Source organism: Brachionichthys hirsutus, chromosome 16 (genome assembly GCF_040956055.1).
Source record: "Brachionichthys hirsutus isolate HB-005 chromosome 16, CSIRO-AGI_Bhir_v1, whole genome shotgun sequence".
Lineage (NCBI taxonomy): Eukaryota > Metazoa > Chordata > Actinopteri > Lophiiformes > Brachionichthyidae > Brachionichthys > Brachionichthys hirsutus.
The window spans coordinates 3212261-3228035 of NC_090912.1; the positions used below are offsets into that span (position 1 = coordinate 3212261).

The 15775-nt window shown below is 47.4% G+C and overlaps 2 protein-coding genes across 4 annotated transcripts; one reads left to right on the forward strand and one right to left on the reverse strand.

Moving 5' to 3' along the window:
- The first annotated feature begins 35 nt into the window (after positions 1-35).
- On the forward strand, positions 36-1072 carry spc24 (SPC24 component of NDC80 kinetochore complex). The gene is made up of 5 exons (XM_068749769.1): positions 36-201; positions 349-493; positions 591-695; positions 801-877; positions 960-1072. Exons 1-5 carry the CDS (start codon positions 36-38, stop codon positions 1070-1072), a joined length of 606 nt encoding a protein of 201 aa, XP_068605870.1.
- A 1205-nt stretch (positions 1073-2277) lies between these two features.
- Positions 2278-13224, reverse strand: s1pr5a (sphingosine-1-phosphate receptor 5a). Of its 3 annotated transcripts, none has more exons than XM_068749943.1 (2): positions 13192-13224; positions 2278-4279 (listed from the first exon to the last, which is right to left on the reverse strand). In XM_068749943.1, the coding sequence occupies exons 1-2, from the start codon at positions 13222-13224 to the stop codon at positions 3179-3181; spliced, it is 1134 nt and encodes a 377-aa protein (XP_068606044.1). In that variant the 3' UTR covers positions 2278-3178. The 3 variants fall into 3 exon arrangements, with proteins under 3 accessions (XP_068606044.1, XP_068606045.1, XP_068606043.1); XM_068749944.1 differs by lacking the exon at positions 13192-13224 and having other exon boundaries at positions 2278-3259; positions 3332-4306; XM_068749942.1 differs by lacking the exon at positions 13192-13224 and having other exon boundaries at positions 2278-4619.
- Between the last annotated feature and the right edge of the window lie 2551 nt (positions 13225-15775).

A 15775-nucleotide genomic window follows, 5' to 3' on the forward strand; every position in this document is an offset into this window, starting at 1 on the left:
ATCTTCTCTGCTATCTGCTCGGTAGCATCACCGCTATGGCTCAAGGTCATAAATTCCAAGACTTGGAGGAGACGGGCGAGGTGTTGGTGGCGTTCATCAACAGCACCCAGCCTGAGAAACTGAGACAGATCAAAGACGAACATCGGGCTCTTTCTGACCAACACATGGAGACAAAGAACACCGTGATGCAGATTTTAAAAGGCGAGTAATCGGACATTAATGATCTCTTGTTTCTAAGCTGCCACTTCTTTATATTGAGTCTGTTAGATGCGCAGTCACTGCCATGTAAGCAGCAACTAACCAGATCATTTTTTTAAAAATCCATTTCCCATCACCCTTCATTCTCAGACGTGGTTCAGGCTGAAGAGAGCGTGGGCCAGGGCCTGCTGGACATGGGAGAGCAGAAGAAGCAAAAGGATGACGAGCTGGGGGATGTGGAGGAACAGCTGAGGCAGTACACTGCCAAGAGTCAGAACATGGACTCCGAGCTTCAGTATCTTTTATGCGACTGTACGGCACAAGAGGGTTTCATTAGGTCTGTATTTCTCTATTTACCCGTTTCCTTGTTAGCCTCCTTAATTCTCGTTCAGATTCCTGCAGAGAGAGTTGGAAAGTCTGAGAAACACCGAACACGAGCTTCAGACTCTTCAGAACGAAGTGGATGAAGATACCACCGAGGTCATCCCTTCGGCAGTGTGAGTGTCAGAAATCACATCACTGCAATTAAACTATCAGCCTCCGGCTAATCGACTGCTAAAAGAATCACTGGCAGCAGCTCCCATTAACCCTTCCTTCGACAGGTACGTGGCTCAGGTTTACTACCTAATAACCAAGATCAAGTGGGAATATGACACACTACCCGACGTCTTAAGAGGAGGTACGGTGTTTGTGTGCTCGTTGTTTCTGTTAGCCCTGTGTGTCGTGTCAGCGCGGCCTCAGATCATTTCCTCCTCTCGCAGTGCACTACAGGGCAGACCTGGCCACCCCCATCAACATTGACAAGTCGGCGCGATCTCGGAGTGAAATCAGCGACCAGCTGTGGAGCTTTGTCAGCCCCGAGTGGAATTCGTAGGATGTCGTTGATGATTTTTGTTTCCTTCTGTCCTGTAAAATGTTTTAAATTACTTTTAATATAAAAAATAAGAAAATATTCGACTCTTGTTTTAGGATTCATTTCATTGTTTTATTCACGTCAGAGTATGTGGTGTCTGTCGAGGCATCGCCACTAGAGGTCGCTGCAGGTTGTGTCCTCGCCTGTAAGTGCGGGTTTATGCAAAAACTGCTTAACAGGCTTTCATAAAATTTAGTGCAAAGACATATTTGAGATGCCTTTAAATTTAAGTCAGATATGCACAAACAGATTTCACATTTGTAGATGAGGCTTTTTTATTTTATTTTACCTTATCCCTAGCTAGTTAAAAACAAGTGAACCCGTTTCTTGAAGATATGGGACAGGTCTTTTAGATGTTGACTTATAAATATATATTGTTACTGTGGGAACCTGTAAATGCAAGTTATACAATAAAACATGAATCACAATTCGGCTGAATGTGCAGAGAATAATTGCATATTAATGTAGCAGCACTATTGTTTGCCATCATCTACTGCAACGCTCTGGTGGTTTGGAGCAAGCAGGGTGGCATTTGGGGAGGCCAGGTCACATCCTGTGAGCTTGAAGAACCACACTGCCATGTGCGGGTTCTTTACGGTAAGCAGAGCAGCTGCATCTGCAGCTTTGCCCACAGACTCGGTGGCACGTGGTTCGCATGCAGATGAAGCTCGAACCAAACATCTGGCTTTATTTTTCTCTTTCATTGTTCATTGATTTGACTCGTGAACTAGTTTACCTTTTAATGCTAAATATCAACTCGTTTCTGATATTAACTTTAGATGGGTGGGTCTTAGTGGTGCTGATGCGTTTGATGCAGGGTCAATGGCTCAGTGTCGTCACATTTCTGTTGTCTTTAACGCTTCATCTATATTCACGAGCCCAATTTAGAACAACAAAATGTTGATAGAAAAACAATCTAATTACATCTGCAAGTAATTCATTTATAAAACAAACTAATTAACGAGATTTTAATGCTTTTAATGTACTTTTTTTTTTACTGTATAAAGTAATTTCAGCATCTTGTTGAACTGTGAATAATCACAGTGGTGAGTGCTACAAATATTTGTTTCGTTGTGTAGCAACAGTCGTGAAACTTTCATTCACAGACAAACAAAACTTGATATGGAAATGAGATTAAAGAAAAGACCAATAACATCATTCACATGTTTTATTCAGTGCACATATAAAACTGGCATAACTTAAGTGATACTTTTACAGAACGAAACACGGCTAAAGGCAATAATATATTTACAAAGTACACTAAAAATATCAGTTCATATATATTTTATTCTTTTTACATTTAGGTACAGAATGGAAACCTGTTCACCACAGTGACGCCGCCCGCCCCCGGCTCTCTGAAGCCTGGTTTCGGTCTGTTATCTCAGACGGTTGCATCTTTCGTGTCGCTGAGACGTCCTTGTGTGCTGAAGCCTCCTCCGCCAGCCTCATTGGTCTTTCATCTCACGTCGCTCCGTACGCAGAAGGACCTCCAATGCTGCAAACCGCTCAACACAACGCTCCACGTGATGTGTGATCTCGCTTGGGGGGGACTTCCACCCAGCATTACTGCTGACCAAAACTCACATGGCAGAAATTACATGGCGTTGGCATCAAAGTCTGGGTGTGGATTCTGCGTGTTTGTAGAAACATGTCATTAAACGCTGCGCGGGGCGAGGAGCTCGGGGGAAGCGTTTTGCCCCGGTCGATCAGCTTTGCGGCGTAATTAGCTGCATTTAAGTGAAAAGTCTTTTGATTTTTACTTCACATGCAATTATAAACACAATTGGATCACCTTTTTAAAATTCCACTGGCCTTGATTTCAGTATCTAAGAGTCAAATGCAATGCTTTTTTTTTCAGACAACTCATGAATGCATTGACATTTCCTCTTTTTCATAAATAAAACGTTCAGAATTTGTCTTAAAAAGTCCACGTCTCTCCCGGTTTGGACGACTATCGCACGACGAGCTTATTCTGTTCTACCAAATGTCAGCTCCTGTTGTTCATGTTGGCTCAACAGAAGTTTGTGTTAGTGCTGCAAGTCCCGCCAGCGGTGAAGGAGCTTGCTGTCATGTCCTGGAGATCCTCGGGTAAATGGCCTTGATAGTCGAGGGCGTTAAGTTACTGGAGGACGCCGTCGTCTCCAGTCCCTCCAGTCGGTGAGAGGCTGCGTCGGCCTTACTGGTGCTACAATCCAGGAAGGGCAACCCGATCTTCTTCACCTGCCCGTCTTCCGTTAGGAGGCAGTGCCGGCAGAGCAGCCTGATGATGGCCCTCCTCATGTCCTTGCTGGTCAGGGTGTAGATGATGGGGTTGAGAAGGGAGTTGAACATGGCGATACCCAGGAAGTAGTCTGCCTTGAGGAGCACCTCGCAGCTTTGGGCTGGACAGTAGAAGTCCAGCAGGAGGAGGATGAAGAGGGGCAGCCAACATGCGATGAAGACCCCCAGGACGATGGTGACGGTCTTCAGCAGGGACATGTACTTCTGGGACTTGCGGTAGAGGCCTTTCCGTTGTGGAACCGAAGCCAGGCGCTGGGTGTTGCACTTGACAATGCGGAAAATGCGGACGTACAGCACCACGATGGACATGAGGATGGCGCTGAAGATGGTGATGCAGAACAGGATGTAGCTCTTGGCGTAGAGCGGGAGGACTGTGGAGCATCGGGGCAGCTGTCCCATGCAGTTCCAGCCCAGGACGGGCAGGATGCCCAGCAGCACGGACAGCACCCAGCTGGCTCCGATCAGGGCAAACATCCGGCCCTGTTTGTCCCCCTGGTACGGCTTCATCCTCACCATGGTAACGTGCCGCTCGATGGCGATGGCCAGCAGGCTGACGACCGAGGCTGCCAGCATGATGAACACGCCCCCCTCCCTCAGGAACCACAGCACCGGGGTGATGTTCAGCGTGTTGGCACCAGACATGATGATGTTGACCATGTAGGTGAAGCCCGCCAGCAGGTCGGACAAAGTCAGGTTGCCCAGTAGGTAGTACATGGGCAGATGGAACTTCTTGTTCTTCCAAATGGCCACAAGCACCACGGCGTTTTCTACGACTATGAGCAGGCAGACCAGCAGGAAGACGATGGCCTCCGGTTTGAGTCCATCTGTGTACTTGTTCTCCTTCAGTTTGCCCGTGTAGTTGTAGTGCTGGATGAGGACTGCGTTGTTCTGGTACTCCTGAAACATCTGAAGCATGCCCCCTGAGGAGGGAGACATGGGCATGGAAGAAGAGCGTTCGGCACCGTGGAAGGACTCAGTGGCCATGTTTGATGCTTTCGGAGGTAGACTCTTTTTGTTCCTTTCGTGGCACGAACATTAAATCCACAGAGATGGTGTCAGATAGTCTGGTGGTGAAGCATTTCTTTTTCTCTTTGGGTTAAAAAAAAAAAAAAAGAAGCTGTTGTGGGGGTGGAGAGAAAAAAAGTTCCTTTAGATGTTATCTAAAAGGATTTCCTGTGGTTCGAAATGTTTTCCTCCAAAATAAAAAAAGAAAATCTGTTGTTTTCAATGCCCGGTCCGGCCACTAGGAGGCGACGAGAGCCAGCCTGCGTTAAACAAGGGCGCAGAAAGAGTCAATAAATAAACTATAACATAAAACTGAACCTGGAGAAAAGGTATAAACATCTATAAAACCCAGAAGGTATTAGGTTGAGCATACATGAACGCGCTCTTGTGTAAATGTATTTAATTATAGTTTAAGCTTTTATTAATTCATTGATCTATATTGAAACAAAAGTTTTTTCCTGATTTAAATCTGCATGAGACTAGGGAATAACTCGCAAACAAAGGTTTACGCGTAATTTCTGGTTAAATACGCACGAATTTAAGCATCCAACTCCTGTTTTTATTTTTATTTTACCATGCGTACAGTAAAAAAAAATGCAGCATGATTATAACGTCAAGTTTTAAAGTTATTAAAACCTCGTCAACAAGCAGCGCAAACGCGTTTCACGTTCCAAAAAAACATCTTAAGAGTTCCAACAGGGTAGAAACGCAACTTTAAAAACAAACACACTTCCACCCACCTGAATAAACGTGTAAATATCCAGTGAAACTGTCGTGGATGGAGACGCGATCCCACGGCCGGTGGAGAGGAGGACGCGCACTATCACCGCACCGCGTCAACTGACATGTGAGCGCGATGCGGGAGCGAAGCGGGGCAGGACTCGACACGCAGTGGGACGGCCCATCGCGATTATCCCATTAACGATTCCCCAGTTCCTTCGTTTGACCCTGTTTGTGTTTTATTTGCCCTCAGGAGGAATTAGAGCTCGATGACGGGCTGTCTGCTGCGTCAGAGCAACAGAGGAGGAAAGTGACTCTTATGTTTTGTACTCATCTGTTTGCCCCCCCTGTTTGATTGCCCCCCCTGTTTGAAGTGTGACTGAGGCTGCGGATCGTGATGCTGCTCTTCTGGTTTGTCAGATTGTGTTGAAATGTCCGTCTCTCCCACAGCTGTGCGATAAGCAGCGTTGCGCACAGACGCAAAACCGAAAAGCGCAAGTTAATCAGTGGAAAAGTTTTGTGCATTTCAGAGTCAGATGGGCTTAATCCGTAATTATCTTTTAGCTAATGCATACAAATATTCTTTTTTTTTTTTTTTTGCCAGACTTAGAGGTCTTTATTCCCTGTAAAGATCCCCCTCTGTCATTTTAAAGACAGATTAAAGTTTCAGCCCAGAGAAACATGACTGAAATTACTTAAAAGTCTTAGAATTATGTCATTATTTCTCCTCCTATTAGTGTTGAGAAAAATCTTACAGAAATAAACAGTTTATCTCTCTCTTGTCTGGGTTTAAATGGCTTTAATCACCCTTTATATCTTTATACAAGTCCCAGCAGGAACAGCAGACGCCTCTTCCCCAAATCCATTTGTCCTTTTCCTGCCAGCTTTAAGACAACTAGTTCCCAGAAACGTCTGGTGCGTTGTTCTTTAACTGATTCATCATGCAATATAGTAATATTGATTGTAAATTATCCGTTTTCCAGCAAAGTGGCCACACATGTTCTGCCTCCAGTTCTTTCGGATCAGAGCGTTTGGTGGTTATTTTCCATCCAAATTGAGCAAAAAATAACAAAATAATGTCACTAATAATACTTAATACATGCAATTATATGTATTTTTTTAAACTATATATTTCGAGTTTTAAAAAATGGCCATAGAAACAGGTGGTTTTATTTCATGGAGAATCATTTCCTCTGTAGGAGAAATGCCACAGGATATGCCAATTACCAAATTAGAATGGTAATAAAGGAGGATTAACCCACAACACTGACTCCGGCTGTAGAATGAGGGACATTGCATCAGAAGATGGCGGGCGAGCGAAGGCCGGCCGGGGCCTTCTCTAAACAGGATGCTGCCTCATTGTGCCTCGAAAGGAGAGGCACATCCTTGAGAGGAACAACAGATGAGGTCACTGGTAGGAATCGACACACGGGATCAAGGGGATGTGACTGCAGGGTTGACGTGCAGCAAGCGCTGAGGTCACATCATCATTTCCACGGCAGTTTGTGTTAGACGTGACTAAATGTGCTGCCTCAGAGACTCCACACCTGCTTTTACCTCCCGGCTTCTATAAATAGACGCTTTCTTGCTCACGTTTTAGCTCCGGCTGCTTGTCTAACCGCACGTCTCGGACCAGCGGGTTCCGGTTGCAGCTCGTTGTTCCCTGAAGCCCACCCGGGAGACGGGAGATAACCAGGTCCAACTGTCAAGTTGCAGTGAACCCCCCCCCCCCCCCCCCCCCCGCGGTGCCACTGTGACGAGCTCTCAGTGTGCTACCTCTGATTAGTTTGCACACAAAGACATGACAGCAGGACTGTCTGCCCCCCCCCCGTCACGGCTGGTTCCCCCAGGTCACAAGCAAGCCTGTGTGGACTGACCAGACTGGACCCACCCTGTCCTCTCAAGGCCTGCGGCGTGGGAGGTTCTGTCTGTGTCCACTGTGTTCTGTCCTACACTCGGGGGTGAGTTTTCCTGTGACGCCAGCGCGCCCGTGGAAAGGAAGTCAGCCAATCCTGCTTTTGTCATGAGGTCCGGCTTGCTCGTGTTTTCGGCTTTACTCACCCGGTGACGAGACAGAAATAATCATTAAGTATCTGCTTGTGTTTTCCTCCCTCTTTTAGGACCAAGGTCTCACACAGCCCAACCCAAAACATCTAGAGGAGCCCTACGGCGCTAAATTCACACATCGGGACACCAAGACGAACCCGTTGCGTGCCTCGAGTCTGAGGCGATACCGGCGGCTCACGTGAACACGCCACCTCACAGTGAGGTTCTCACCGCCGGCTACCAGCAGCCTGGCTTAATGCAACAGCAAAGCGGGACAAATCACACCGTCATGTTTCAATAAGGTCCACCTTTCATTCTTTCTGAACATGACGTGAAACAAAACGCTAAATAGAGACCTTCGAGAGCGGTTCTATTCGAGGTTTACCGGACCATAAAGGAGCCCAGGATCCAGCGCTACTGTCTGACCAGTCGTCCCCCCTAGTGCTGATGAACGGGACGTTCAAGTTGGACAGCAGAGACTGTCCCGGACACCAAAGCTGAATAAGCACTTCTTGTTACACTTCATCCCCAAACGATGATCATGGGAATGATGGCAGAGTTTGTCTGAAGCCATTCCCATAGCCAGAAGCTAGTCAAGCGAAAAGCTCACGAGTTAACATTCGGTCTCGTTTGTCTAAACCGTAACTGATAAAGGTGATTGTGTATTTATTCATATACGATCCTGGAAGGAGCCCCTAATCCCTCACAGAATGTTAAATTACGGTTCATTCATGTAGACTCAAAAGGGAGAGCTCTAAAATGTCGACTCTGTGAAGCTCTACATTTGGGAAGGTCTTGAGGAGCTAATGAGGGAGAATGAGACACTAACCCCGAATGAGGAGTCTCAGCGGGGCCTGGTTAGCCTTCATTTGGAAACGATTTGACGTCTTTCTTACAGGATCTTTAATAAAGTGGCGAGCGGACGGCTGGTGATTTACGAGAACCCTACAAATAGCCAAGTCCAGCTTCTGCTCCTTGCCTCCCGAGCAGCTGTGCTGGGCTGCGACCTCAGTTTGAGCTCCTAATGAGGGCAAGAGCGCACGTAAATGTCGGGCGCGCTTCTTTTCCGTTGCCATTCCGTGCGCTCCGGATGCTCCCTGCTGGGCTCCAGCCAATCTCACCGCGTGCTCGTCCTCCCTTGTCCTCGACTCGGTGACTCACGGCCAAAGCATTTCACATCGAGATCAGACTTGGACCCACGACGGTAGACCCCAAACCCCGGCCACGCCACAACAAGGTTTGCGCCGCCGTGCCTCCTGCTTCTCATTGAGTTGTGTTTTCTCCATCACGCACACACATGCAAATCCAAAGACAAACCAGGAACGACAACAACAACAGCCTGCATCTGTTGAAGAAAGGGACATTTCCATACAGCCTCCTCTATGTCGAGGAGCGCGTCGACGCCTGCTGACGTCTCATCCCGGTTTACGTCTCTGAAGCTGCCCATGCGTTTTGAGTCCAGGATCTGTTCACACTAAAACGCAATCATTTATTTATTTATGATATAAACTAAGTTGATTGAAGGTTTGCGTTGGAGTCAGGAGGCTGATAAGCTTTTTTGCCGGAGCTGCTAAATGCCGGCAGGAGATTTTGCGGCACAAATAAACACAGGAAATGGCTTCCATTCAGGACACTTTGATTAGATGTAAAGCGAGCAAATGGGAATGTCAGTTATGTCATTAGGAAAACACAAACATCCTCGTCTCCCGTGGCAACTGCTCACAGTCTCTCGCTGGAGTCCGAGCTCAGTCCTTGCCGTTTCCACGCAGCCGATGATGGATGTTTGGCCCTTCTCCGTGTTTCCTCCACTCGATTACAGCTTTGTTTATTAATGACCCAGATTTCACTGCTTCCCATAGATCTTCTCTGGCTGGCAAAGTCAGAAAATCAGGTTTTCATTATTCCGGGAGGACATTTCTGTCAGCATTGCTGACATTTGATCGCATTAAGGGAAATATTAAATACATTTTCTGGCCAAGTTTTAGATGGAAATTACTTAATACTTAATGAGTGCGTTAGAATCTGAAGCTCAATCTAGCAACCAGCTAGTTTAATTTAGTTTAGCTTATTTTAGCACGAAAACTTTCTGCTGCTTTAGAACAATTTAGAACAATTAAATTAATCAGAATACTTTATTAACTTCCCTCTGGGATTAATAAAGTATTCTGATTCTAAGGTCACGGATACCGCAGAATAAATCAAATAACTCAAATAACTCAAATGTTAAAGTGATTTTTTAACACAAAGTTTCACTTCACTCCATGTTTGGTTCGGTTTTTCTCCACATTCCGACATTGCAACATTTCACCTTCCAGCCTTTGCCCTCGGCGAGTCCGGCGTTCACAGATAAACCCGGAGAAGTCCAGGTCAGCTCTGATAAAGACGCTTTGTTTCCTAATAAGGGTTTGCAATGGGAATCATATTTTTTATATTCCACTCAAATAGAAGCACATAAAACCAAAACTGCTAAAACTGGCTGGAACCAAAATGTACTACGGCCAAACTGAAAACGGTTCCTCAGTCCTAGAAGGTTGACGTGGAAGTCGTTTCCACGGTGACAATGCCCACAATGGCGTCGGGTTGTGTGGCTGCCTTGGCAGGCTTGCTCATGCATTCATGCATATGTATTTTTTCCACGTTGGCTGTTAGCGGGGCTACAAGTGAATGGGAAGCTTGTTTTGGGATGAGCTCATTTTGGAGGACAGAATGGAAGAAAGAGTGAAGAGCATTCCCACACCGGGGGGAAAAGGGGGGGGGGGGGGGGTGAGAAGAGGGTGAGCGTGGGCAGGGAGAGACGGCATGGTGGGGGTGAGTCATGAGAATCACTAACTGGCCTCTTATGGGAGCTTTATTCAAACTTCTTCCATTTCTGACACAAGCGATTGCTCTCGCTATCGGAGGTCAGGTTCTCGGAAAAGATCCGGTCTCTTCCGCGCAGAGCCAGCGTGGGCATTTAGTACTCGGGAATAAAGTCATAAACTACTCCCGTTGTGTCACGACCCCATTGTGGAAATTAAACATTCCTCTCTGAGACTCGCTCTTAGTTTTTTGTGAGCGCAGACGTGGGATTCCTCATGCCGAACACGAGCTCTGAACTTTTTGTTCCTTGGAACGCCAGTAGCTGCACTTTCTTTGCTGCTTTTCAAAGGACAAAGCGGTGAATGAATCCTACGGCTTGTTTATAAGCCCATGAAGGCCTGCAGTGGTGCATGTAAAGGAGGGGGGGGGGGCAAACAGGTAGGGGCAGATTAGGAATACAATAGTCAATCTCTTATGTATTCAGGGAGAGTCACACATATGTAGCCACACAAACGGATTATAAATGAGTCTACCGCTGCCATGGCAACTCAGGTAAACGTAACTGTAGGGTACTTAGCATGGTGGTTAAAAATACCCCGTTACACCCGTCCATTGTCCCAGTTTAATAGCTGCACCTTCCAGCATGCAGTCCCACCGGCCGGTCGCCGGTTCACCTCCAGAGAAAATAAGGCAGTAAAGCGAACCGGGCCGGCTTCCTATCAGGAAGGCTTGAACCGCACGGATAGCGTAAGAAGGCCGATAAGACTCGACCACACGTGGTGGATTACGCTCAAAGTTCTCCCTTCTTCTCATATCTGAGGCCCTTTTTGTTTTTTTGTAGTAAATATAATCCGCACATTGTTCCGCAGCGGTTCCAGAGAAGCCGAGCAGTAACCCTTCATTACGGCCGCTCTCTCTGAATGTGGCGTGGGGCCCGAGAGGGGAAGCCAGCAGGCCGCTTGGCTCACTCAGACCGGCGGTGTTTCACTCATCCTGTGTTTAAGAAAAACCAAAAGTATTGTTGGGCCCGTCTCTGGTTTCAGTTGCATTGAAAAGCCGAAAGAGAGAAGGAATTCTGGCCGTTTAAAGTGGCTGTTCTAGTCACGGATTATTGTCTTTACTTGCAGGTTTACCTTTTCTACCTGTGTCTGGGCTCATTTTTTTTTATTGACGCTCCCCTCTCTGTGTCATTTCTTTTCTCATTATTGCTGCAACAAATGTGTGTGAAAGTTTAACCGCAACACAATAGCCTGATCCCAACCAGCAGAACAGGTCATTTGTCGCTGGCGCTCGCGGCGCTGCTAGAGCCGTTCCTGCAGGAAGCCCATTGCTCAACATTTGGAGGTTCTCGTGTTTTTATTGGCAGACGCATTCCCAACTTCTGGAACCAATTAAAACTAGCCGAGCCGCTGACGAACGTAATCACAAACGGTCGCTGCACACTCAACTCTGAGCTACAAATCACACGCTATTACTATTTGCACAAACGCAAAGCTGCTGGTTAGTTCCTGCTAATCCGCACAAGAAGCAACACACATCCATTCCAGCTCGTCGTGTCGGCTTCTCGGACAAACATTCAAGCCAAACAAGTTCACGTGAAGCAATTCACAGCATGAAGGTGCAGAAGTTTCCTTCAATGCTCTTTTTTCCAATTGCAATCGTTTGCAGCCCTAACACAGAGCAGAATCACGTGCACATGAGCGCGCCAGCGTGCTAGGGTAGGTTAGTAAAGGACTTGTCTCATTAGTTTAGCTCGGTTCATGTCCATGGAGAACATTTTTCATCCCAAGAAGATGGTATTTGTTAGAGCTGGAAGGTTCAGCACAGATAATAAAGCTTCCGCTGGATTTCCTGTCTCTGTTCCTTCAGGTATCGACGCTGCAGAGAACGCCAAATCACGAGTCAAAGTTCACTTCAGCTTAACTCGCATGAAATATTAACTTGGGTTTACTTCAGTCACCGCCTGACTGAAATGATTTTAGGGTTAAGGAGTTTCACCAAGAACTTTAGATCTAACCTGGGTCTCCCACCCTGCCTGCGTGGGTCGTGGAGTCATGGGAGGTATTCCACTGTAAAACAGTATCAGGGGACAAAGGATTTATTCTTCCCGGTCCCTCCAGACCCCGGAGGCCGAGTAACTGTAGCCTCACACGGGAGCGCTTGTAGCGACGCTCCTCTCGGTTCCCAGGGAGCCGAAACTCCCCCCCCCCCCCGTCTACGTCTACGTCCGGATGCTTTCACTTTCACCGGACGCAGCTCCCAGCAGTCGTCTTCTTTTAGGTTGTCATGCTGAATTCTACGGAGATTGATGTTATGATGAGGGGAATGAGGAGCTGGGCCATTCCTGCAGAAGGTCGTTTATTTGAACACATGGTTGCCGTTATTTCCGTGATTAGCCCTCCAGATTCCGTGCCTGATCTTCTTTGGAAGCGACTCTGGTGTCTTCATCTTGTTTCAATTTGAGCCAATTACCTCTGAATCCCAATCCCGCCGTCCTCGCGGAGGGGAATGACGCGCTCAATCACTACAAACAGATCATCGCACAGCTCGAGATGAGGGGAGGTTTACAGATCGGATGGAGCGGGGTTTGCTTCAAATCGAAGGCTTTACTGGAAGCCTTACGAGGGAGATGATTCAGGAAAAGGATGGGGAGCTGGGTTCCCGTTTTGTTTGGATAGCAGCGGCTTTAATGAGATGATACTCAGCCAGTCAGGATCCCCGCTGGCGTGTTTGCATTGTTAGGGTTTAAGGATTTGCATCGACGGAGAGTGTCTGGACGCCACCTGTGGCCTCCCCTGGAGAGAGCCAGCCGGTCCTGCTGAGCCTTGAAGGCGTTTCTTTCGAAGGACGCAAGTCGCAGGTCACGGTTCTCCCAAGTCTCTTCACCACGTGTCTTGTCCGACAAGCCGAAAGTAAAGTAGTCGTAGTGTGTGTTTTGCACGCACAATGACATGAAGATTACATTTAAGCTTCTTTGAAAGGAGATGCTGCGAGGCAGGACTTACGCTAGACCTGCAGACGATTATGTCCTCGATAGAAACCGGCACGGAGAATCTGAGGGTGGGCTGATTGAGCCGTTTGAGTTTTACACAACACTTCTCTGTGCATTGAAAGAAGAAGAGACTCACTGCAGAGTTTTCCAATAAATCAATAAATATTACACACACACACACACACACACATAAAACCAGCCCCAGACAGTCTCCATTAATTGAGCTCAGACAACGGACAGGAGCCTCCGGCTGTCTGACGCCTGCAAACATCTACAGTAAAACGTTTACGAATGAAGCGGCGAATGAAGATGGCAGTTATATTGCAGTGGGTCGTCGTCCCCCCCTTTAAGAAAGATGCATGTGCATCACCGCAGCATGTTGGCAATTTTTGCAGTGTAAAAGCTCAAATCTTCTGGGTGGAGCAGGTGTTTACTTTTAAACACCACAAAACACGCTGACGTCGGTCGCGCCTCAGACTGGACCGTTTCACACTTCACATTTTCTCACACACACACACACACACACACAAAGTGTTTCCAGAATAAGCAGCTTAGTTACTGGAAAATGAGGGGTTATATTTTTAGAAAATGTAAACTTTCTTCTTAAACAATGAACATTATTCTATTATTTTTAAGGAGGTTTTTTTGTGGGAAGAACTAAATAAAACACGGAGAAACTTATTCTAATTCATGCATGGGGTTGGGGTTAGGGTATTCTGGACAAACAGCAACCGAGCGCAACTTCTTCCATCTGATTGGTCAGTCGCACGCACAAGCCCTGCCCACCTCACAGGTGCACCATGATGAGTTATTGCCGTCCGTTCGGCCACCTGCCTGTTGGGATTGAAATGTTATCCTGTCATCCGTGACTAACATTTGTCACAAAACCTGGACCAACACCGGCCCAGCGACCGGCCCAGCGACCGGCCACGGTGGCCAGCTAACGGCAAGCGACAGCTGAAATAATTCCTTCCCTCACTGCACAACAGTTTTGGGAAGAAGGCCCATCGCAAAAAGCCACAGGAAGTTACGTGAGGTTTGCAGGAAGTTAACGGTGATGGCCGTGAAGTGTTTTTGAAGGTAAGCAGGTTTATGCACCGGACGACAAACGGCCTGGATCCTTCCCTGGTTGAACTCCGAACAAGATACAACCTGTCGAATAAAGAGCCTTAAAGGTCTTAGTCAACTTTGTAATCTGTTAATTGTTATTTTCATCGGATGAGTCAACGTCTGAGTCATTGTGATCGTCTTCAGCCCGATGTTTCTCACGTAGCTCACAGCCAGAAGGAGAAAGTGCGCTGCCGCCGTGTCTGGCTTCGGCGCGGAGGCCCGTCCGATGCTCGCCGTTCATGGAATCGCTCCGCTCTGAGGTGGGCGTGTCTTGCTTTTGTTCCCATGACTTCACTGTTTTCAGTTGTTGCTCTTTAACCGATTTGAAAGTCTGTCCACAGCTGGACTGCATCACTGCAGGAAACTCTATAAGACTATAAATAGATACGTGGATCACAAGTGGTCATCTGGTTTAATTCAAATATGTTGCCCGCGGGCTTGAAGCTAAACGAAGATAAACGCTGTGTGATTTCAGTTCCTGCAAGTCATTTCCCTTTTAATGCAAACGTCTCTGCTGCTTGCTTTGCACCGATCTTTTCCTGCACATAAAAAAAACAAAACTTTGGCATCAAAGTCCTTGCAAGCCCTCAAAACGCCGCCATCATTTAAGTTGTCTTTGTTCCCAATTCAAATCAGCAATAAAAAAAAATAAAAAACATTCTCCCAAAAAAGGTCAGACTGCTTCTTTCAAGTTCTGTCGACTGGTTTGTCTCGAGAGCAGCAGACGGTAATGGGTGCCTGACCGCACAAGAGTTCTCGCTTTGCAGGAGATTACAGCAAAGCAGTGGACCTCACAAGCCCACCCTGCCAGGCGGACCAGCTTTCAGCTTCTGCACCCGAGCCCATGCTGCCCTTTGGAACATCTCTGCTGTTTGGGCTCGTCTCAGAGTTCGACTAATGGCCAGGAAAAGGCTGCTCGGTTCAGGGGAGTCCGAGCTTTGTCCGCTGGGATTCTTAAAAGCGTAGATGAAAGACGAGGAGGAAGATTAGCGGAAGTGACAACAGAACTCCCCTGGTGAGAGCCACGGTCGTGGGGTCCTTCCTCATGGCTTCTCATTGGAATAGGGCCAAATGCCTTCTGCAGGGATATCTGGCTTCAGATCTCAGACAAAGTCGAGAGCAAACGGCAGCAATCAGAAGTTTAACCTGAAAAAGTGTCTTTTAAACAATGTCCAAATCCCCACCGGTGTTTGTTGTTTCCCCTCCGACCGCAATTAACGCTGCATTGTCTCCCTCGGTGATACCGCCGGCGTGCCGCGTGTGTCTAGACGCATAGATACAGCTATCTAAATCACGGGCTTCGTCCCTCGCTGTGGGGAGAGTGGGATTCCTGAGCCCATTGTTTCGGAGGACGTTCCGAGGCCTTGATGTGGGCCCCGGGAGCAGATAAAACGCCAGAGACGAGGATGCGTGTTTGCTCATTATTAAAAGCCGCTCAGGAAGCACATGGCTTCACTGACCACTGATGAGCCCTACTCGTTTCCTATGGTTGCCCAGGAAACGGCGCAGGTACGCACCGTAAACCGGAAGCCGTCCCCGCCGGCCTCTATTCTCAGATTAGAATATGCTTGTGGCATAAATCTAAGAGGACATGAGGTTCTTTTGTTATCTGTAAACGACTGTGACAGTGTTCTCCAGGCGGAAGGAGTAAAGAACGCGCTTGTAGCCGTTATCAACCACGCGCACACACACACACACACACACGCACACAC